At 39.4% G+C, this 23609-nt stretch overlaps 1 protein-coding gene across 2 annotated transcripts in view; it reads right to left on the bottom strand.

Moving 5' to 3' along the window:
- The window catches only part of ipmkb (inositol polyphosphate multikinase b), a 36204-nt gene that overhangs the window by 10308 nt on the left and 2287 nt on the right, over positions 1-23609 (bottom strand). For both annotated transcript variants that reach the window (XM_038735200.1, XM_038735201.1), the window contains 3 exons: positions 14914-14999; positions 12703-12799; positions 11699-11871 (listed from right to left, as the gene is read on the bottom strand). In XM_038735200.1, the coding sequence (XP_038591128.1) occupies positions 11699-11871; positions 12703-12799; positions 14914-14999 (356 nt within the window). The remainder of the gene's footprint in view (positions 1-11698; positions 11872-12702; positions 12800-14913; positions 15000-23609) is intronic.

The raw sequence follows: 23609 nt of genomic DNA, 5'->3' as shown, positions 1-23609 counted from the left end.
CCTTGATGGCATCGCCCTGGCCTCCAGCACCACTGTGAGGAATCTTGGAGTTATCTTTGATCAGGACATGTCGTTTAAGTAAAATTTCAAGGACCGCCTTTTTTCACCTACGTAATATTGCGAAAACCAGGAACATCCTGTCTAAAAATGATGCAGAAAAACTAGTCCTTGCATTTGTTACTTCTAGGCTGGATTACTGCAATTCCCTATTATCAGGCTGCTCGAAAAAGTCCATTAAGACTCTTCAGCTGATACAGAATGCTGCAGCACGTGTTCTGACAGGAACAGGAAAAGAGATCATATTTCTCCTGTCTTAGCTTCTCTGCATTGGCTTCCTGTAAAATCCAGAATAGAATTTAAAATCATTCTTCTTACCTACAAAGCTCTTAATGGTCAGGCACCATCTTATCTTAAAGAGCTCATTGTACCTTACTACCCCACCAGAGCACTGCACTCCCAGAATGCAGGGTTACTTGTGGTTCCTAGAGTCTCCAAAAGTAGAATGGGATCCAGAGCGTTCAGCTATCAAGCTCCTCTCCTGTGGAACCAGGTTCCAGTTTGGGTTCAGGAGGCAGACACCATCTCCACATTTAAGAGTAGGCTTAAGACTTTCCTCTTTGATAAAGCTTATAGTTAGCGCTGGCTCAGGTGAGTCCTGAACCATCCCTTAGTTATGCTGCTATAGGCCTAGACTGCCGGGGGATTTCCCATGATGCACTGAGCTCCACTCTCCTCTACTTTCTCTCCCTCTGTATGCAACTTCATCCCATTATTGCCTGTTACTAACTCGACTACACCCCTTTCCGGTAGTCTTGTGCTTTCTCGTCCCTCTCCTTTCTCCTCCATCACTTCCTGAAGGTGTTTCTGGCTCTGGAGCTGTGGAGTCTGGATCTGTGGTTGCGAGTCACCTGCTGCCCCTGTGTTCCTGCTCGACATCCTCTGCTACAACTATTGTTACTAGTCCTATTGTTATTATTGTTATTATAATAATTAACATTACGATTATTATTTCATGCAGCACACCTGGACACACCACCGCTCACTGAACACATCTCTTCCTCACTGCCACAAACAACTGTCTCCACCTGCTGGCATGTAAAGCCGTCTGCTACCAGCGCTGTTCCACAGACTTCTATTCCTGTCATCATCACGCATAGACCAGTAAACCGAAATGTGAACATCCCACACAGAAATATTAGTAATCTCTTAAGGATTAGGACAACTGCACCAACTCCAGCACCCAGAACAAACTCATTTAAAATGGCTCTCTTCAATGTGAGATCACTTTCAAGTAAGACTTTTATCTTAAATGATTTTATCTTGTCTGCAAATCTAGATTTTATGTTTTTAACTGAATCCTGGTTGCAAATGAATGACTATAGCCAGCTAGCTGAACTGTGTCCGCCTAAATATGATTGTTTTAGTCAACCGAGGGTCAGTGGTCGTGGTGGTGGGCTACTGAGCGTGTATAGGGAAAATTTTAAATGTCATCAAGTACGCTGTGATGAATTTAACTCATTTGAAGTTCTCACTCTTAAAGTTGGAGGGCGGCAACCTATCATATTTGTAATAATTTATCGCCCCCCAAAACCGCCTGGAGGATTTTTATCAGAGCTTCCTGAATTTTTATCTACTCTGGTTTTAAATTATGACAGAATTGTTCTTTGTGGTGATTTTAATATTCATGTTGATGACCCCAACAATGTTAATGCAACTAACTTTTTAAATATGGCCACTTCTTTTAACTTCAAACAACATGTCAAAGGACAAACACATAACCGTGGTCATACACTGGACTTGGTTTTTACCCTGGGTGTCAGCATTTCCTCTGTGGAATTAGTGGACATGACCATATCTGACCACAGATGTATTGTTTTTAGCTGTGATTCGCCTGTTACTCATGCAGCCTCACCAAGCTCCGTGTGTTCTCGCATCTTTAATGAACAAAGTGTTTCAAAGTTTTGCACATTCTTTCAGAGCCAAAGCCAACACCTGTCTGATTCCAACACCAACAATCTGGTCGATCACTTCAATCATATCTGCTTGTCGTCACTAAATATTACTGCTCCTCTAAAGGTTAGGCCTACGTCTAAAGCTAGTAAGCAACCCTGGATAAATGACAGCATTCGCAGCCTCAAAAGGGAATGCAGGAAAGCAGAGCGCAGATGGAAAAAATCCAGTCTCCAAGTCCATTACCTCAGTCTGAAGGATTTATTAATTAACTACAATAACATGGTTAAGGATGCGAGAACACACTATTTTTCTGAACTCATTACTACACATAAACACAATCCCAGGTTTCTGTTTAAGACTGTGAATCGGCTGGTAAACCCAACCCCTCCTTGTGCCTCAGCTGGAAGTAACGATGACTGTGAATTGTTTTTATCTTATTTTACCAATAAGGTGGTGTCAATCAGAGCCTCCATTACCCCCGTGGCCTCTTACTCAGAGGTTCCTCACCAGCAACAAGAGAGTTTTAACCAGTTTTATCCCATCGACTTGTCTGAGCTTTTATTTTTTTTTATTTTTTTTTTTTTTATTGTCTGAGCTTTTAAAAACAGTATCACAAATGAGAGTGTCCTCCAGCCCACTTGATGTAATACCTACAAAATTTTTACTGAAAGTAATAGATTCTGCTGGGCCCCATTTGATCTCTGTTTTCAACAGCTCCCTATCTACTGGTTGTGTCCCTGATTACTTTAAAACGGCTTGCGTGAACCCACTTTTAAAGAAACTTGGTTTAGATCCCTCCCTCCCACATAATTTTAGACCAATTTCAAAACTGCCTTTTATTGCAAAGATTCTAGAAAGAATTGTGTCCAAACAGCTGCTCACTGTACTGGAAAATAACAAAATATTTGAAAAGTTTCAGTCTGGTTTTAGGACGTACCACAGCACTGAGACTGCCCTGCTTAAAGTCACCAATGACCTTTTAATGTCTGCTGATGAAGGCATGTGCTCAGTCCTGGTACTCCTGGACCTTAGCGCTGCTTTTGACACCATTGATCACAACATCATGTTAGACAGACTGAGGCACTGGGTGGGGATCTCTGGTACTGCCCTAGAATGGTTTTCATCCTACCTGTCAAATAGGAAGTTTTGTGTGTCTGTAAACAACTATGTCTCCTCATTCTGTCCAGTTAAATATGGTGTGCCTCAGGGGTCGGTCTTAGGACCCATTTTGTTTTCCTTGTATCTGCTTCCCCTTGGACATATTATCCATAAACATGGCATTTCTTTTCATATTTATGCTGATGACACACAAATATACTTGCCCGTCAGATCCACAGACCCTGGAATGCCGAGTTCACTTAACAACTGCCTTTGTGAAGTTAAAAAATGGATGTCAAATAATTTCCTCCAGCTGAACTCAGACAAAACAGAAATCCTGGTCATCGGGTCTCAGCAGATGGCAAATCAAATACTGCCATCTGCTGGTTCCCTAGTAAATCACATTAAGCCTGTGGCAAAGAACCTTGGTGTTTGGTTTGATAGTAATTTAAATTTCGAGCAGCACACCACAAAGCTTGTTCAATCATGTTTTTATCAACTTAGAAATATAGCAAAAATTCGATCTATGTTAACTTTTAAGGACACCGAGACCATTTTACACGCCTTCATCTCATCACGCCTGGATTATTGCAACAGCCTTTTCACCTGTTTAACCCAAAAATCTATTGATCGACTCCAGACTGTCCAGAACTCAGCTGCCAGGCTTTTAACCAGAACAAAGAAATATGTCCACATTACTCCTATTTTAGCTTCATTACACTGGCTCCCAGTATGTTTTAGAATTGACTTGAAATTCTATTGATCACTTTTAAAGCTCTTCATGGCCTCTCGCCTTGTTATATTTCTGACCTTTTAGTCCCATACGCACGAGCGCGTACCTTGAGATCCTCGGGCAGAGGTCTGTTGTCTGTTCCAGAGTCTCGACTGAAAACTAAAGGGGACAGAGCGTTTGCTGTCAGGGCCCCGAGGCTCTGGAACAGCCTGCCTGAGGAAATCAGGTCGGCTGAGTCAGTGAACTCTTTTAAGTCCCTTCTTAAAACGTACTTTTATAGGAGAGCCTTTCCCGATCTTATTTGACTTTATTTTATCCCTTTTATTTTATTGTATTTCACTAATTTTATATTAATTTTTCATGCTCTTGTTTTTTTGTATTATTCTTTACACTTGTTAAAGCACTTTGTAACTTGTTTTTGAAAAGTGCTCTACAAATAAGAATTATTATTATTATTATTATCATTAACACTACTATAAATATCTGTACCATTTTTCATTTAGTCTATAGCAACATCCCCTTTACTGTCTGTACCTCTGTGTGTATCCTGTGTAGGCTGCCTTCCATCCCTCTCTCTCTGCCCCCTCTCCTCTCTCTCTCTGTTCCTCTCTTCCCCCCCACCCCCAACCGGTCGAGGCAGATGGCCGCCCACCCTGAGCCATGGTTCTGCTCGAGGTTTCTGCCTCTGTCGCCTAGTGCTTGCTCTTGGTGGGAATTGCTGGGCTTCTGTAAATAACATCACAGAGTACGGTCTAGACTGCTAGTCTGCTCTTTTATGAAAAGCGCTGGGAGATAACTGTTGTGATTTGGCGCTATGGATTTCTGGTTCTTTCAAGCTTAACATTCATGTGGAAATCTAGGGCAGCTTATTAACAGTTAGCTGGATCATGACCAAGACATTTTAGGGCATACATGAACCCTTTATCAGATCGCTCTCATTTCTTATAATAATATAATGATTTTAGATGAGAATGACCTGTTGCATGCTGGGAGGGTTCCCAACAAACCTCATGTAACTGCAATCACAGCAGTCAGCCAATCATATTAACACATTTTGTTGTTCAAGATAATGTCCATAAGTAATGTCATCCAGGATGAACAAAGTGTGTCCAAAGAACCAAATTAGCCCGATGAGAATGAAGAGTATCCTTTTAGCCACGCTAACCAGAATTAATTAAGCCACACTGGAGAATAGAGTCTCTGCTGAAAGGTTTTCTCATCAGCACTACACTTTATCTTTTCCTTTCAATCTCGTTCCTCCTTGCCCACTATCATTCCTTCATCAGGAAGATCATTAACACTAATTAGTCTCCTCTCTATCTAAACAAACACATGACAGAGATTGTATGGGAATATTCCCATCTCAGTGCCAGACACATTTTGTTCAAAATATCCTGTTCTAAGGTACAAAAGATTCCAACTACTGATTTCACTCTGTCTGCCTTTAACCTCTTCACCTCCATTCAACCCACCTCTGGGCCTAGTCTTACCTAACTCTGATTTATTAAATCTACTAGAGTCCAAACATGTACATAAGTACAATTTTGAGACACTTTGACCTTCCTTGAGCATTCACAACTTATACATCTACACCACTACATACAGGTGTAGAGATGTAATTGTTTTCTGTCGATTAGTAATCACACAATGTATCATTTAAAAAAGGTTTCATGTTGAAACGTGTCTGGAGATTTGACAACCTATTGACTGTGTGCACTGGTGAAACTACTACATGGGCACGACAGGAACATGCATGAGCTCGGAGAGCAGATAATTTACCAACAAAGAAAAAAAAGGTCAATGAGGATATGTTACCGCTGTCACTGTCTGTGGGGCTTCTTAAAGGGCTTAAAGCCCTCCTCCGGTGTATTTTGACATATCTACGATTTTTCATATTTTCCTTACAATGTTTATTAACCACACCATACGGCAAATATTTTTACAAATAGCTTAATTGTGTGCTCAAAGTTGCAAACGTTGCTTAGTTGCTAAAACGGGGTGGTCACGTATGCCTATATTAGAGTCATACGTCATCCTCCAAGCGCACTGTCACACCTCATCAAAGCATCACACTGAAACGTCATTGAGAGCTAGCTAACCAATTTATCATATATTTTAATTAGGTATATCTCTCTGTGTATGTGTGTCCGTCTGTCTGATGGTCGGTTTGTATGTCTGTTTAAGTTAGCTAACTTAGTTGTAACTTAGTTAGCTAACCTAAGTAAGTTAGTTAACAAAGGGTTTATCCTCCAAAGTGCCAAAACTCACCAAATGTTTCAAATTAGCATTTCCACTCCTGTTACTGTTCATATGTCAATGAAGTAGTCAATCAAAAAATTATGTCCGTGAATACACAATAAAAGTTCATTACATCATGTATGTAGTGGTTTAATATAAAAATAAAATTATATGCGAGAGGAATAGATTATGACGGCTCTCACATATTTAATTTTGCTTCATATCACATGTTATCACTTCAACATTTAAACATTCAAACCAGCAGTGTTATTTGTGCTGCCGCTAGTGAGCCATAACTATTCCATACTGCACCTTTCAATTGTAAAAGAACCAAAATAAGCCAAATCTTAAATTAATCTCCGCTAAATATTTCATCAGCCCCCCCGGAGCGCAGCAGAGAGGGCCAGAGTGTAGCCACGGACACTTATGGTCAGCCTCTGTAGGCCTCTGCCTCTGGCCTCTTATGCCAGCCAAAAGCCAAGATAATGTCAGGTGGCAGGATGCAGGATCGCCTTGCCCCGATATTAGACGTGAATTTAGCTTTGGAGTCCTTTTCAGAATTTAGCTTGGCTAATTGATGGAATTATCATTGTAAAAACCCGCGATAACATCAAAGAGCATTAAAGAATTGCAGAAGAGAGCTCAGTAGTTTTTAATCATCTCCTCTGTGCATATCACCTTTTAGTTTTCAGTTTGATTTTTGTGTGTAAAATTGCTGCAGTGAACAGACTGGGCTGTCAGGAGCAGAGAGCGCACTGAGACGCCATGGTGGCGCACAAACAGATCTGCCTTCTCACCTCGACTAACCCGGAATATCTTCACCACCTGTACAGATGGACTGTGTAAATTAAAAATGCCTGGAAATAAAGCCAGAGACAGCTCTCACACAATCGCTACTCTCTATCCTCATCATCAGTCCTCATGGTGCATGAAGCATAGTCTGTATGACTGCTGTAAACATATAAATACAGCATGACGCATGGCTGCGCTATGGCACTGCAGAGGAAAACACGAGTGGAAGGATTAGAGTGTGTCCATGAAGATTTCCTGGCCCATGATGATGACTGGCTAAGATCAAACATTAACTTCTCCTCCTGTACATGTCAGAGCACTTAGCTAAAGTCCACAAGTGTACAGTACATTTATGACTATTATACAAAGGGTAGGGACATGTAGCCATAAAGCTGATGTCCCATCGGCATTCACACTGAGGATCAGATTGGCCAAACACTATCTGGCCTTTCAGGTTGGATATTTACAGCTTTAGTAGAATGGACCTCCAGGACTGAACTGTTGAACCCACTGGGTTTGATGAATGACTTTGACAACAGGCCTATGAAATGATTTATTATTATTTATTTTCTAAAACCATGCCTTTTCAAATTCAAAAGCTCAGTTTGCTTTTTAATTTTCATTGTCAGCTGATCTCCGTGCTGTTCAGCAAGTTGCGTAGTCTGAAATGTGAATCGGGAAAGGACGCGACACTACACACGAAACACCTGTTGTTTTTTATTATAAAGGGAAAAAAATTATAAAGACACAATATGGGTGAAAGAATAGATCATCACATGCAAGTAGCAGGGATCGTCTGAGCTACAGAGAGAGCTGGAGGTGAGTAAAAAGTGTTTTGCAGTGAAAGAGTAGCTGCCCGCTCTGCCAGCTGCCTGCTCTCATTGGCTGGATGTGTCAGAAATGTGTTGGGAAGCCATTTTGATGCATTGTTGAGTAGTTCACACATAACAACTGGCGACCGCCGATCGATCGCTGATTTACCCCTGATCACAGCCCGACGGTCGCTGAGCTCACCGATGGGCAAATTGGGTTTAAAATCGTGTAGTGTGAACTAGGTTTTACAGTGCCTAAAGGATCTGTTGCTAACGTCTTAGTGCCAGATACCGCAGGACATCTTCAGAGGTCTAGTGGTAGTCCATGTCTCGACAGATAACAGCTGTTTGGGCAGGAAAATGGGGTCCTACACAATTTAAGGCAGGTGGTCATAATGTTATGGTTGATCGGTGTAAATATAGCAGGACAATGCTGAAGGACAAGATAAATTGTTAAATTTTGGATTAATTACAGATAAAATAGAGAGCAGTGTTTAAGTAGTAAACTTCATATCAGTTCATTCTTATAAGATGCTAGCCTAAATTTGTCTTTTTCTCAGAAGAACACGGTTTACAATAAAAATATACTTGGGTTTAAATGGAGCTTTCCTCTGGAAATCAACAAATTCTTTAAACACAACTAGACAAATACTTAAAAAGCATTGATAACAAATAAAATCTCAATTTAAATAAATGAATAAAATTTAATATTGTCAGTCCTGGCTACAAAACATGCAGGTGAAGAGACTAGTAAACTAACAAGGCATGTATAATCAAACGTTTAAAGGGGGGAAATGTTTTTCACAGATCCATTTCTGCCAATCAGACAATCTTCAAAACTCATTTTAATTTGGTATGGCCAGTAGTTTAATTTAGATATCCCAAAATCACAGATCACAACTTTGCCTCTAGTGGCTTCACACAGCACAAAATTTGTTAACATCCTCATTTAGCGCCAGATTTCCTAAAGGTTTGCGTGAGCAAAAACGTGTGCAAACTTGAGCAATTTCATGTGAGAGCAACAGCATCTGTATTTAATACGTTTGAAAGGAAGGTGCAAACCGCCAAGTGTTGCAGAGATGGCTGCTGTTATCGGAGCGAGAAGGAGACACAGCCGTAATGAAAGAAGATGTAGAGAAATTAAAAATAATAGATAATATTATTCTTTATCCAATACATAGCCTATAAATAAAATTTTTTTCTTTTATTAACCCTGTTTGTTTTTGTATTTTCCTTTAGCTTTGGCAATACTGTTATACTAACATTCATGCAAAAAAAAAAAAGCAAATTTGGTTTTGACCTGACTTCTTTTCTCCGTGAGATGGAAGAATTTAGAAAGTTGCGTGGCGCTGCAGAGAGCCCCCAGCTGCAGTAGTGCATGGATCACTCGTAAAATTCATCCAGCCAGAGGGAACGATCACCAACTGTTCACATCGGGCCGGTCGTTATAGCGACACAACCCATTGCAGGTATCAGAGAGGGAATGGGGCGTTGGGGCGTACAGGGCCAGGAGATCTCGGAGCGACCGGGCACGCTGCGGACGGTCGGCGATCGTTCCCTCTGGCTGGATGAAGCACGATCTGCTGGCATTTCCTCACGTCTGGGTCATTCCAGCATACTGTAGCTGTTTCTGCTGGGGTTTTTCAGGTGTGCTGTCCCAAGTACTTAGTGCGATCTCAGGCAGGATGGGCAGGTACATCCGATTACCACATACTCAGGACGCACTGAATGAAACAAACCAAGGTTTTTATGCGGTGGCTGCTTTCCCTCCCAATTTTCCACGGCGGAAACCATTAAAACACGCACCCTCATTTAAATACGGCCACCTCCATTGTGTTTGCTCCTGTTGCCATCTATGCAATAATTCTTAGTAAATCACCCATAACAGGTTCTACAATTGCACGTGCAATATTTTAGAATGCACACGCAATTTAGTTCTCTTTATTCGGGATGTTAGTAACTGGCCCTTAGTAATTTTGTTAGTCTGTTTGTTTAAATATATCAGAATATGTAATAGCTGATTATATTGGTAGGCTTTGTTGAAACACAATAAATGTGTCAAAATCGATTGATTGAAAAAATTAGAAAATGAATACAAATTAAAATAACAAATGAAAAAAACATGCATGTGGCGTATGAGAAGTCTGACTTGCTATATTTTATTAATTAAAAAGCTTTGTTGAAAAAATGTGTTAATCCTTAGCAGAGTAAGGTATTAAGAAAGTACCATTCTGGTAACAGTACTAAAACTTCATCAGCATCAGTGTTCCATATCAGTATGAACATACCAATAACTTCATAGAAATGTTAAATATAGACAGAAAACAGTTCATTCAGCTCTTTGGGTGTTTTTGTTTATTTGTTGCTGAAAGCAGGAAACCCCAAACCAGGACACTTAAAGATGATAATGACAGCAGGTTGCAATGGAAACTGATCAAAGCGATAAAGGTTTCGCTATTTGACTCTCTTCCTTTCCAACAGATAAGAAGTTCTCTCTTTCTTTCCTGTCATTTGTCTGTTTCACCCATGTGGACAAACTATCGAGACAATCACATGTGTGTTTATCGCAACACAGCCTGAGCTCAGGGTTTCTCCAGTACTCAAACACAAGAGAAGGTGAATAGTGTGCTGTTTAGTTCAGTTAACAACCTGCACATATTTCAGAGATCACGAGTTAAACTTTGACCAATTTCAGGTTGCTCTTCTGTTATCATGTTAATAGGGGTGGGCTATTTGAACAAAATGTATAATAGTCATGCGTACTATCTTGATATCAGTTAGTTACAGTATGGAAGCAGGCTACTGGACATAAGAGTTGATTAGTGGGGATCTGTTTGAAAGCTTTGACTCATGAATTAGCAGGAGCTAGCTAACATGTGTCCATTGGGAGGGACCACTATGACATGAATTGGAGATTATACCTATAAATTTAACACTTTGTAAAACTAGGGTATGGTTTGTTGTCATTCAAAAAAGGGACGGCAATACAGACTGCTCCTTCGGTGAGTCCAGATCCCAAACACCTGTGGGTCTGTTTTGGTCTTGGTCTATTTAGTATATTTAGTTTCCCATGACTTTCCTTTTTCTTTATAAAGGTGTTTGTAACTGCCAAATTTGACATACATGAATGTAAATGCAGTAAACCTAGGCCCCTCCTGCTTGCTTTTAAAATTGACCTGTGAGTAATTTTGATTCAATTAGGTTTTCCAAAAATAAGAAGGCTGTGAAAACTGTGCTTTAATGTACAACTTTAACATAAAGATTTGTGTGTTGTATATATTTACCTATGTTGCTCCTTTTGGTCTATTTATTCTGTGTATTTTGCTTTTCTGATTTTATGGTTGTCTCACCAGGTTTTGTTTGATTAAATCCATTCTATGGATCTCACTGTTTTTTATTCTCTGACTGGCTGGGAATGCCCAGAAGCTGTTTTAGTATAGTTTGCAGATAGCTTAAGGTTTTCTGGTAATACAGAAACCCTGTATCACCACTCACAGTGGTTCTCTATTGCTTGGCAGAATTTCTTATTTATTGTAATGTTACAAAAAGAATGTTATTACAGATGGAAAGTCACCTTGAGGCTTGAAAAAGCACAGGACATATCTGTGCCTTTTCATTAAATTTACACTTGCATGTATTTAGTGGCTGGGTCTGCCTTCGAGGTGTATTCTTTGAGTGAAGTTCATCTCAGCAGATGCAGTGCAATTGGTTTGAGATCTCCAAGATCATAAAAATTAAAGAGTTGAATGTGACCCTCCACAGAATATTCACTATTTCAGTAATGACATCCCAAAAGGTTTACTGAGGTTGCAGTTTAACGCCACCTGAGAAAACCTTACCACAGCCTTAAAATACAGGCCTATTTAAATTATTAATGCAAAAGGAGGCAGTGATCAACTTAAATGTACATTTACTAGTTGTCCTGATCAGGTCATTGGAGGCCTTTTCTCAGTTTTAAGTACACCAGTTTTAAACTAAAAGAAAAGAAATATATGCTCTAAACCCCACTCTGAGTTTTGAAATCATAAAACTGATAGATTAAAGACAGCACAGCACTAAAGGTCAAACTCACCCTCATGCCAAGGACCAGGAAGCCTATCTCCTCCATCAGTGGATATTTTCTGATCTGCTGTTCCCGTTTCTCCAGGGAGGCGAATGGATCGTAGCTCCGCTGGCCGAGCTTCACATCCATGATGCACGGCTTGACAAAGCGTCGAGTCACATCCTCCAGCTTCAGGTACAGATCTGAGGTAGTGACACAGATGTAAGAATGATGATGACGGTATGGGTTATTACTAGCTTGTTCATATGAGACTGATGTTGGCTTTTTATTAAAAAAAATCCTACAATCACACAGTCAGTATTAGTTATAACATGATTGTGACATGATGGAGGTTGTTCCATGACCTTGGCTACATGTCAGTATGTCTTTTTTTTCTTTCGACATCAGATGTCTGACAAGAGAAATATTTAGTGTGATTTAGGAGGGTTTAAACCTGCAGTAAAAACCTCCTCATATCACATACAAAATATATAATATTTAGAGAATAAGAAGAATCATTTAGAAGAAATAGCAGTAGCTAATGGTATTTGGATTGCATTGCCAAAACTTTTTCTCTCCAATCTTTCCAATATTTTTTTCTGTTAAACTGATGTGGCTTTTACCCATTTGTCCCACTGAGAGCTGCAGTGGGCTGGACTTATTACAGCACACACTGGGTCAGAGGGATTACCATCAGAGCTAAATCAATATATTGGCAGATATTAGCTTACTGTAGATTTATCTGTATATAACAAGAAATGGCAGGACAGAGTTGCCAAACTGGGTTCTGACACTCCTATCTGGTTTATCCACCACAGAACACTGACGTTTAGTTTCCAACTGTAAAATGCATTGCTAAAAAGTAAAAAAATCAAGACCGTTAGTTTTTGGTATACGTTTATAAAAAACAAAACTGTTGGCCGATAACATTGGTTATTGGATCAGTATCGGCTTACAAAATCCACCATCAGCCATCTCACCTAACCTGCATTACACATGAGAAAGAGAGATGAATGCACGGTTCAGACTCTTACCATTGTGACTGTCAGGAGAGGACCAGGTGCCGTAGTACTTTGGCAGATGGTTCTGGAGCTCCAGAAGGCATGGATCACAGCAGTCTGCTGTATACACCTAGGACATAAATGCACACAAATCACTATACTATAAATGTTACAAATTAATACTGCATGTTTAGTGTAGAGCTGTATTTTCCGATGAAGTAGTAGTACAATGTGTAGTTTCCCTGATCTCTTCTAGCACTTCATTCCGCAACTGAGGGACTTTATTTAGGGTCGTAGGTCATGTACATATTCTGAGCTAACCCTCTAGGCATTTTACAGCACAGGGTTGTTTAACAAGATGAAGTTGTAGTTCCCTTTATACTACTCACAAAAACAAACGTTATATACAAAAATGATATCTAGGTGAGTGAATAAATCATAGAAATAAAACTATTCTACATGGTGCAGTGCTTAGGATGAATTTAGGCATCTGACAGCCTGGCAGAAGAAGCTGCTCTGCAGTCTGGTAATACGACAGCATGTACGACCAGTAGATCAACATCTTAACACTACTTGCTTCGAGGAAATGAGTGTGACTGCTGGTGCTATGGGCACATACTAGTCTTGCTAACTGACTATTCAGGTTTGTTAAACAACTGTCGTGGCCTGCGTATGGTTCAGAGCACAGAGGATAAAGCTTTTCGCAAAGTTGTTGACAACCTTTTAGAGAACTGTGACATACTATGTCTGCAAGAGACACTTTAAGCAAAGCAAGACATGGAAAAACTAAACTCTCAGTGATAAAATTCATGGGTCTGGGGAGTCTACAGCTGACCTTGTCATGGTCAGAGGCAGGATACCAGTGGGTGTGGCTACTTTATGGAATAAGAAGCCTGACCCATTAATAAATGTGCTCAGGCTTGGTGTTGACTACTGTATTGCAATACAGTTTACTCGCAATCAAAAGGAATTTATAATCCTAAATGTGTATACGCCCTATGAGTGCCGTTAGCATTAGGACGAATATCTTAAAAGGCTTGTTTTCATTATTTCCATTATTCAAGAGAATACGTCTTCTAGTGTATTTGTCATTAAGGATATGAATGAGGACATCTCAGACAGAAACTTTGTCATCTTTTATGCATCTACCTAGAGACGCAATTTTGTGTAGTAATGTTAACCTGAGAATGTGGACCATAGGGGAGATCTCTTCTCCAAGTATCATGAGATTGTAAGTGTTCTGTATGAAGAGAGTAAGCAATACTACAAGCGTAATCACAAAACATTAGGCTTGGCAAGAACTAGTAGCTGAGTATCATGCTGAAGCCTGAGAAGCCAAATAGCCCCAGAGAAAGGCCTGTGCTCGAGTGCAAGAAACTCCCTAATGCAATATAGTCCCTGACTCTAATCCAAAAATAAAAAGAGGTGGCGCTGAGTCGGACCAAATGGGTCAAAATATAATTTAAACAGGTCGGTTATTTAAAATCCCCCCCTGCACAGTTGTCATGAAGGGAAAAGCTAGCTATAGAGACCTGTCTCTATATAACAGGAGGAAATAGTGCTTTTGTTGGGGACTATTTTCAGCAGCAGATTAATTCACATTTGCTGATAAAATTCAGCTGCATTTACATGCTCCTCGGATGGTCCCATTTCCCAAGTGGGGAAGTCGTTCCATTTGGAATGTCTTCTATCTATATTGACTGATAAGTCATTCATCAAACCAAATGTGTTCTCTCTGTTTTATATCATTGTAAAGTGAATATCTTTGAAGATGTCACTTTTCACTATGTTTTGACATTTTACAAAAAATGACTTTATCTAAGTTAACAAATAATTCAATAATGAAAAAAATTATTAACTGAAGCCTTAATATCAACTAAATCTTATAAATTGGCTATATAATCAAAGCAATGGTAACAAATGCAAAGTGGAGTATTAGATTATATTTCAGGCTAATTGTTTTCACAGATTTTTCAAAGGCTTACTTTTTCACACCTCACACACTTGTTCTTTTTCTTCATGTTCTTTTCTGACATTTCATGCTCATGTGTCATGTTCATGTTTGCACTGAAGAAATAGTGAAACTTGGTTTGTTCAACAAATTGGATTCTTATGATCTGATTTTCACCTCGCTTCTTGCATGCTTTTATTTTTTAATATCACATTTTGAAAAGTTTATTTAAAATAAATAAGAAAACTAATAAATAACACTATAAACATAGTATAAAGGTTATGACGCATTACCATGCTGTAAAACTGCATCTCTCGTGGACCTCTGGGTGGAGGCTGAAGCTGCTTCAGCACTGTTCCATCTGGATGCTGCAAAATACCTGCACCAAACACATATGGGACGAAGAATCAATGAAAAGTTTTTGGTTATTTAAGCATTAAATAATAATAAGTACCAGCTGAAAAAGGATGTTGTTTTAGGATGTTGTGTATGTTTTAGTATCTCAGTGGTACAGTACTGAAGTACAGTCCAATGATAAAACAGTTCATTCAGAAGTAAATCGCTGTAAAGTGAAAACATTGTTCACTTAACCATTAACAGTTCACTGAGTTCACAACCTTAGGTTAATATTAAATATTATATATCAAAACAACACACACACACACCCACACACACCTTAGACAGCAACAATAAAATACAAGTGAAGAGAGATGAAGACAGAGGGAGGACAGAAGCACTAAGTGGAAGAACATGATAGCACAACAAATAGAATCTGTGCATACAGTGAAGATAAAATTAAGAAATGTGTTACTGAGAGGAAATTAATGAGCGAGAAACAGAGAGAACAGCATGAGGGACTTTGCCCTTAATATAGATAGGACAAACTTAACTCTACCATCATCACCCTACACTCACGCTACGTTTACACAGCCTGGCAAACATGAGCCTTTGTTCACAAACTCCATCTGATTCATGAGCATGTAGACAGGGAAAAAGTATCTGATATGAGAAATAAATGTAGGACCCAGGGCATGTATTTAACCCGTGTGGGTCATAGTCCTGCCTGACCAAAAATTCTCAGTCACACCTTATTTCGTTCTACTTTTAGGACTAGAATTAGCATTAATCAACATTCTTTACCTAGCAAAGGATTCCTCTCTCTGCCAGCATTTAGGAGAGCTCCTCTGAAATGAATGAGGGGGCTGTCTGAACAAGAGCAGCAACAATGAGTCAATTAATCGATTAGTCAATTGATGGATATTTGATAATCAATTTTTTCAAGAAAAAAAGATTTGATGGTTTCAGCTTCTCAAATGTGAGAATTTGCTGCTTTTTCTTGTCTTAACATTAGGTTAAACTGAATATCTTGGTTGGACCAGATAAGACATTAAGACGTCATGCTGGACTCTGGGAAACAGGGGTCCATCCAAACAACAATGTCTCTCCTGTCTCTCTCTGTTTCTCCTGTCATTGCAGATCCAGCCACTCTCTCCTGCCCTTCAATTACCCAGTTCTGCCCTTCATCGCACCTGAGCTTCCCCGACCACCTCATCACCTGCATCCCATTCTCTCAGTCTAGTGTGCTTTGCCTTTTGTATCCTGTTTGCCAGAACTTTGCCTGACTATTGAAGTTTAGGATTCCCTTCCCTGCCCCTCGTTAGATTTGTTTGTTTGTGTTGCTTGACCAAGTGAACTTAACTTCTTTTTGATAAATCGCTCTCATGCAGACGTGCTTTTGGACTCTAGTCTGCCATTAATTCATAGACATTACACAAACAATTAATAAAGTAAATAACTGGCAGATTCACTAGTCTGAACACAACCTTACCAGGAGAGAAACATTAGGCATAGGCATGGTGGGATGAGAGATGTTTAGGGAAAGTATACTGACAATGAGCTTATTAAGATATATGACTTTGGCAACATTGTAATCATTGTTGTTACTGCTCTTGTGTAGGATATAACAGTTCCATCAACAAGTTCCTTACAACCTTATGCTTTTGGGCAAGAGGAACAATTCAGCTTTTCAACAATGAAGACTTGGGTAAGTCCCAACTGACAATTTTGGCAGAATAAAATGTTTTCACACCACAGCAAAAATAATTCACACAGTAAATTTACTTTCACATCATTCAGTACAAAGTCATGGCGGAAAATGCTACGCAGAGCTGTTATAGGCATTGTACAATGTGTGCTTGAATAGGGCTAACTAGAATCACTAAAAACAGCTAAGTGACATTTGTTACTGAATTAATATGGTTTTGGTCATGTTACCTTAGGAGAGATTCTGACACGCCCGACAAACACAGCCCAAATCTGCTGATGTGACTTTATTGTAAACACAAGCCATTATTTGTTTGTACAGGCCACACCACATGCTATTATTTGAGATCCAGCGCTTAGCTGAACAATATAAGAATACTGTCCTTTATCTGAAAATTACAGTAAGTCAATAAAAATTTACAACAAATTTGTTCTTGGTTCATGGTTTCGTGTTGTATTAAATTTGTGTTGGCACTAAGTTACATTCTAGTAGTAAAATCACCTAAAGTTACCCATAAATGTGGCTCCCTTTGCCAGCCTATTTCCAGAGTAGAAGAAAGATGCAGAGAAGAAAAGATAAGTGCCTTGTTACATCATCAAATGCTGACCACCGCTGATTACAGACAGCGCTTTGGAGAACACACACATGCAAATACTAAACAATACACAAAACATCCATACACATCTAAAAATAACCTGCATAGGGAAAGCAGCATATTAGCAAATATATATATATCCTTAGGTGGTATCGCAGTATACCAGGGTATTTAGAAATCCAGACTTTCAACACTGTCAAAAATACGAACGCTGCTCTTTCTGTTAAAATGATACAGAAATGCTGCATTGAGCTAACGTAGGCGGGCGATGGCGTGTGAAACTGCCTGATATCATCTACAAGGCAACAACCCCTTCTCACTCACACACACACAGGCTGTAGCTGCAGCCATTATTCTCTGACTTTAACCTACCCCGTACATTTACTGCTAAACCTCTCTCCTCACCGTTCCTTCTGCTCCGCTGCATTCACCTGCCGCTCTCTCGCTCTGCCACACACTCACTACGCTCACCAAAAGCAGCGACTCATCTGTGACTGCGAGTGATGGGGTAACGCTACAGGACATGTGAACAAGAGAAAAACCTCTGCCCCTCTTTGGGAGGATTTGGGGTTTAGATATTGATTCTCAGGAACCTAAAACTATTCACCTGCTCCACCTCAGCTCCACTGATGTAGACATGAAATGGTGTCTTCACCTCCTTTTTTCCAAAAATCAATGATCAGCTCTTTGGTTTTGCTGACGTTGATCAGTAGGTTCTCCTCTGTGCACCGCTCTGCAAGACTGCTGATTTCCAGATATTAAGTCTCCTCGTAATTTGAAATCTGGCCGATGATAGCGGTGTCGTCCACAAACTTCCCAACAGAGTTCTCTCCATGTCAGGGGATGCAATCATGGCTGTACAGCATGAACAGGAAGGGCCTGAGCACCAGACGTGGGAGTAAGTCACACATGTCTGAGTCACAAGCAAGTCCCAATTTACTGTGATGAACTTGATGAAAATCAGTCAAGTCATATGAAATTCTTAGGAATTCAGTTAATGTTGAAACTTGAGTGCTTCTGTTCTCTGTTCTAACTATATTGAACTTTAAACAAAAGGTGTTTCTATTATTTAGCCTACAATAATCTTCAGTGATTATTGAAATGGGGTAGAAAAATAGTAGCAGGAACCCCGAGTCAGTAACATTAACAAAGTTACAACTGCACCAACCTGCAGCAAAACAAAATGAGCACACAGCTGAATTAACAGCTCTCTAAAATAGTTTAAAACAATGTATTACAACATTAATGAAGCTAAGATTTATTACAGAAGCTTTTGGCCGTTATGAGTTTACAATCCGGGTACTCATGGTGCTTTGCATTTTTCCATACTTGTCAGTGTGAATGCACTTTATGCAGTCAAATTGCAAATTGAGCAATGAACACATCAGGGTGGAAAACATTTAAATAAAACTGGAAAATAACAAAACCAAAACTGTCTTCTCTCTAATGTGAACGCACACATGGTTGTGGGATTATGCAGCAAACGTTGGAATGAGCAAATATTTAATGAAAAAATCCTTTTTGAAGTCATCTGTCTCAAGTCATAAATACCAAGTCAAAGTCAAGTTGAGTCTTTTATCTGTTTTAGTCAAGCAAGTCTCAAGTCTTCAAATTCTCTTCAGACTCGAGCCTGACATGAGTCAAGTCTTGTGACTTGAGTCCCCCACCTCTGCTGAGCATACAGCCCTGGGGGGCTCCAGTGTTAAGTGCAATTTATACTTCTGCGTCAAATCGACGGCGTAGGTGACGGGGCTACGCAGAGGCTAATGCACTAGAGTTGAGGAGGTGTGGCCTCTATGGATCTGCTATTGTGATGCCACTGTTTTCTCAGGTCTAAGCAGTTACTTTGGTGAGCATAGTGTTATCCTAACGGAGAGAACCTTTTAGTGGGACGTCCGCTATTTGTTGGGTATACTGTGTAATATACTATATTGCTTTGGTATACTATGCCCCATATATGGAACACATGGAAAGAGATGGACAGTTTCAAAATATCAGCCGCCTATAGTTTGAGAGAGGACAGTGTTAATGTTTACCTCCCTCAAACCAGAAGCCGTCATTGTGGGGTTTTATAGGTAGTTTTAGTGCCTGACGATCTACTGTAAATGCTGATTCAGTTGCTTCTCCACCTAGGACGGGGCGACATGGCCAAAAATATTTTCACAACAAAAACGTTATATCATTTGGTATCGATAATTATCACAAGAAATTTTAAATCATTATTTCTTTCAAGTTTATTGGTTAGACACTAGATGATTAATTGTGGTTTTAAACTACTCATTCTGGTCAGAACATGACAAACACTTGTGGATTGCTTCACAAATCTGAGGTAGAACATTCAAAACAATTAAGATAATATCTTTTTTCAACAAATATGCATGAGTAAAATTAAGTAAAAATTTTTTAGTCCCTTTTGCTCAACAAAATAAATATCTTAATAGAATAATTAAATGCTAATTTGTTGGTGAAGTGAATTAAACCAAACACTTACTGAACATCTGTTATATTGTTATTGAGGAGAATTATATCGCAATAATTATAGTGATTATTTTATTGCCCAGCGCCATCTCCACACTGGTTAATCAATAACAGCAGTCAGCAGCTCCATTCCGAAGTTATGGGTTTTTACTGGTTCTCTACCCCTAAAACCATGATCTCCAACCATCCTTTGGAGGTGTTTTATAAAACAGACCTGACTGAAAAAGGGTTTCAGGTATAAGTTTACAAAGTCCTGCCCTGCCTGTAACATTTAGAATCAACAGGGAGCAGCTGACAGGTGAGGTCTGCGGAGTACCATAACCGGACTTTCACCTTTGCCTTTCTGTCTTGCATCAGACGCTGTAAATATGATCTAACCACACACAAACACACACCCACACATATGCACACACATGCGCATATACTAGAGGGCGACACAGGAGTGGATTTTCACTTCTGTCCCATCCCACAGAAATATTATTGTCCCATCCTAATCCCAAAAGAATGACTCATGTTCCCAATTTAAAAAAAAATAAAACAGAAAATAGCATTATTATTAATACAGAATATTTACAATAGGCCTACAATGATTAGCCATAACATTATGACAACTGACAGGTGAAGTGAAGAACAGTGATTATCTCATTACCATGGCACCTCTCACCAGCCTATATTAGGCAGGAAGTGAACATCTTGTCCTCAAAGTTGATGTTTTAGAAGCAGGAAAAATGGGCAAGCATTGAGCAACTTTGACAAGGGCCAATTGTGTTGGTTTGACTTGGTCAGAGCATTTCCAAAACTGCAGCTCTTGAGGTGTTCCTGGTCTGCAGTGGTCAGTAGGCTAACTATCATAAGTGGTCCAAGGAAGGAAAAGCAGTGGACTGGAAACAGGGTCATGGGCAGCCAAAGACTGGCCCGACCCAGTCCTGTGATGAATAGTGAAACTGACTCCCATCAGAATCAGAAGGAGCTTTATTGCCAAGTAGTATTTTACACATACAAGGAATTTGCTTTGGTGATGAGGTGCTACACGTAGACAGACACACAGTCGACATAAATAAATGTAGAAATATATAAATATGTAATAAACAAATGCAAGTTATATAAGAATGATAAAACAATAGGGAAACTACCAACTATTTGCAGAGAAAGAACAACGTGGCAGATATTTACATGTGCATTACTCTGGTTTGTGTTTGCAGACGTACTGCAACATCCCGCGGAAGAGATGGGAGTCAGTTACAGACAGACTGTGGAATCCTATGAACTCCAGGAGTCCCGTAAAAATGTCAGCCTCTACCGCGCGCGCGCACACACACACACACACACACACGAACTGTCCAACCAGCACTGACCACAGGTGGGGGATATGCAAGGAACAAAGGGATGAACCGGAGCCTCGTCCTCATCCATCACCATAGTTGTGAGCTAGAAAACTAGACAAACACAATGTCGACAGGTGCACAGCAACTATGTGAAGTGTGAAAACCTTTTACAAAATGTGACATTTCCCTCCCTCTCTCTGGATGAGTGGAACTAAAGGATAGAAGGGGGTAAATCACCGGGATGTATTCCCTGAGAATTTTACTCAACTTTCTGGGATTTGTTAGGTCCATTTCTATTTATATGATTATTATATGAAGAATTCTAATCACTTCTAGAGTTAAAACATGGATCAGCAACCATGTGACACAGAAGAATCCAACCAAAGACTAAATCAGATCACTTGTAAAAGAGATACAGAAATAATGAATGAAACCACCTGTTTCAGTCAGTGGTCAGTGAAAACCTCCACCCTTCATAGGACCAACTGCCCATCACTAACAGTGGCAGGAGGAGAGAGCAGAAGTACAAGCTGAACAGGATTCCAGTGCTTGTTCCACAACTGCTGTGGAGACTTAAGGAGTTAATGTCCAAATACCAAACTCAAGGAGGGACTAAGATAAGATCATTCCACATTCTCTACTGTTAAATATATTATTTTATCTAGGGAAAATGCTTTGCATATTAACGTCAGGAGTATTAGTATCAGAGTGGTGTCTCACTGCTATACTGAACGCCTCTTTCTTCTTCTTGTTGGGAGTTGACACCACAGACAGAGCAGACATATTCTATACAATATGTCAGAGACACAGATGCCTTCCCAACAATACAGACATTTAGATTCCATTATTGTGCCTTATAAATTTGATTCACTCAATTCCATTAACCGACTTTTTAATCATTATTATGTTGAGTGCAAACAGGTTTCATAGCACTAACTTGGTTTTATTGCTTAATTTCTGTTCAGCCAAAATTAACTGCTTTACTTCCAAAGACATTTGAAGGTGTCATCCGTCTTGTTCCAAGCGCTGTCACTGGCAAATAAATATAATGCAATATAACAATGAATGAAAAAATAGCATTTATCAAAGTTGACAATTAACCAGGTCGAAATCTGAATTTTGTTTAGGACTACAAATAATAATAATTATTATTGATGAATCAATCATTATTTTATTGACTGATTAATATTTAGTTTTTAGAATATTAGAACATTGAATAATTCCCAAGCTGATCATGTTTTGTTTTGGCCGGCCAACAGTCCAAAACCCAAATATATTCAGTTTACAGTGACTTAAAAACTGCAAGTCTCCAAGCTGCAGGAGCTGGCTAATTTTATTTAATAACTGACTTAACTGGCCACGGCCTGATGGTGACCCGCATACACATAAGAACACTACGACGTCACACGCAGCATGCTGTTGTATAGGAGTAAACATGGCTGTGACCCTGTTCATCCATTTGTTTGGATTTGCTTTCAAACACACCTGGTTATGATACGACCCCAAATACTTGAGGTCTGACACCTCACTGCCTTCCACGGACTACCTCCATTGCTGCCGTCTTCCATGTTTGGGTTCACTGTGGCTCCCAGTGGTTCAGAGTTGTGTTGATGGTCGCTCGAGCGACATCAGAGTCGCATGAATTCCAATTTCACTGTCCAGACTGAGGTCAGATTTCAAAAAATCTGATTTAAACCACATATGAAAGGAGCCCAAATCCAAACTGGAAAAGATCAGATTCCATGTGGACTGTTCACACTGATCTGAGTCACATTTGGCTATAGCTGAAAATGTCTGTTTGATGTTTTCACTCTCTCTTTCTCTCAGGTCTGGGTTCACTTAGCCTGGACCAAGTTTTCCCTTGATTGCTGCAACTTCCCACTATTTTCATTATGGATTAATCTGTCATTATGTTCTCGATAAATAATTTGGTCTATGAATGTCAGCAATTTGTGAAAAATGGCAATGGCAGTCTCCGAAGGCCAAACAGATGTCTTCAAATTGCTCATTTTGTCTGGCCATATATAAATAAATAAATAGGGAAATGTATTCTTTCAAATACACCTGAACTTTTAAGCCAACTAGAGCTGGGCAATTATACAATAATAATAATTACCACAATATAATTTTCCTCAATAACAGTATAATAAATGTTTGATTGAATTTATTTTAATCACAAATGATTTAGCACTTGTGTTTTTTTATTTAGATGTTTATTTTGTTGAAGAAAAGGACAAGATTTTACTTAATTTTACTCATGCACATTTGTTGAAAAAAAGATTTTTGTAATCATAAAATAGTTTTAAATGTTCTACCTCAGATTTTTAAGTGATCCACTGTCTGGCAAGTGTTTCTCATGTTAAGATCATAAAGAATAGTCTAAAACTACAATTAACAATACGTTGTTTTTTCCCCAACTTTCACCAGGAGCAAAAATCAGCCATTAAACTTTAAAGACATACTGATATGACATTTATCATGATAATTATCTATATCAACTGATATGAAGTTTCTTATCATGGTAAGATTTTTGGCCCTATCGCCCAG

The sequence above is a fragment of the Micropterus salmoides genome, unplaced genomic scaffold (assembly GCF_014851395.1).
Source record: "Micropterus salmoides isolate LMB-PRFRI ecotype aquatic unplaced genomic scaffold, ASM1485139v1 Ms_hic_scaffold_21, whole genome shotgun sequence".
Taxonomy (NCBI): Eukaryota; Metazoa; Chordata; class Actinopteri; order Centrarchiformes; family Centrarchidae; genus Micropterus; species Micropterus salmoides.
This window is presented reverse-complemented; position numbering and strand designations above follow the sequence as displayed.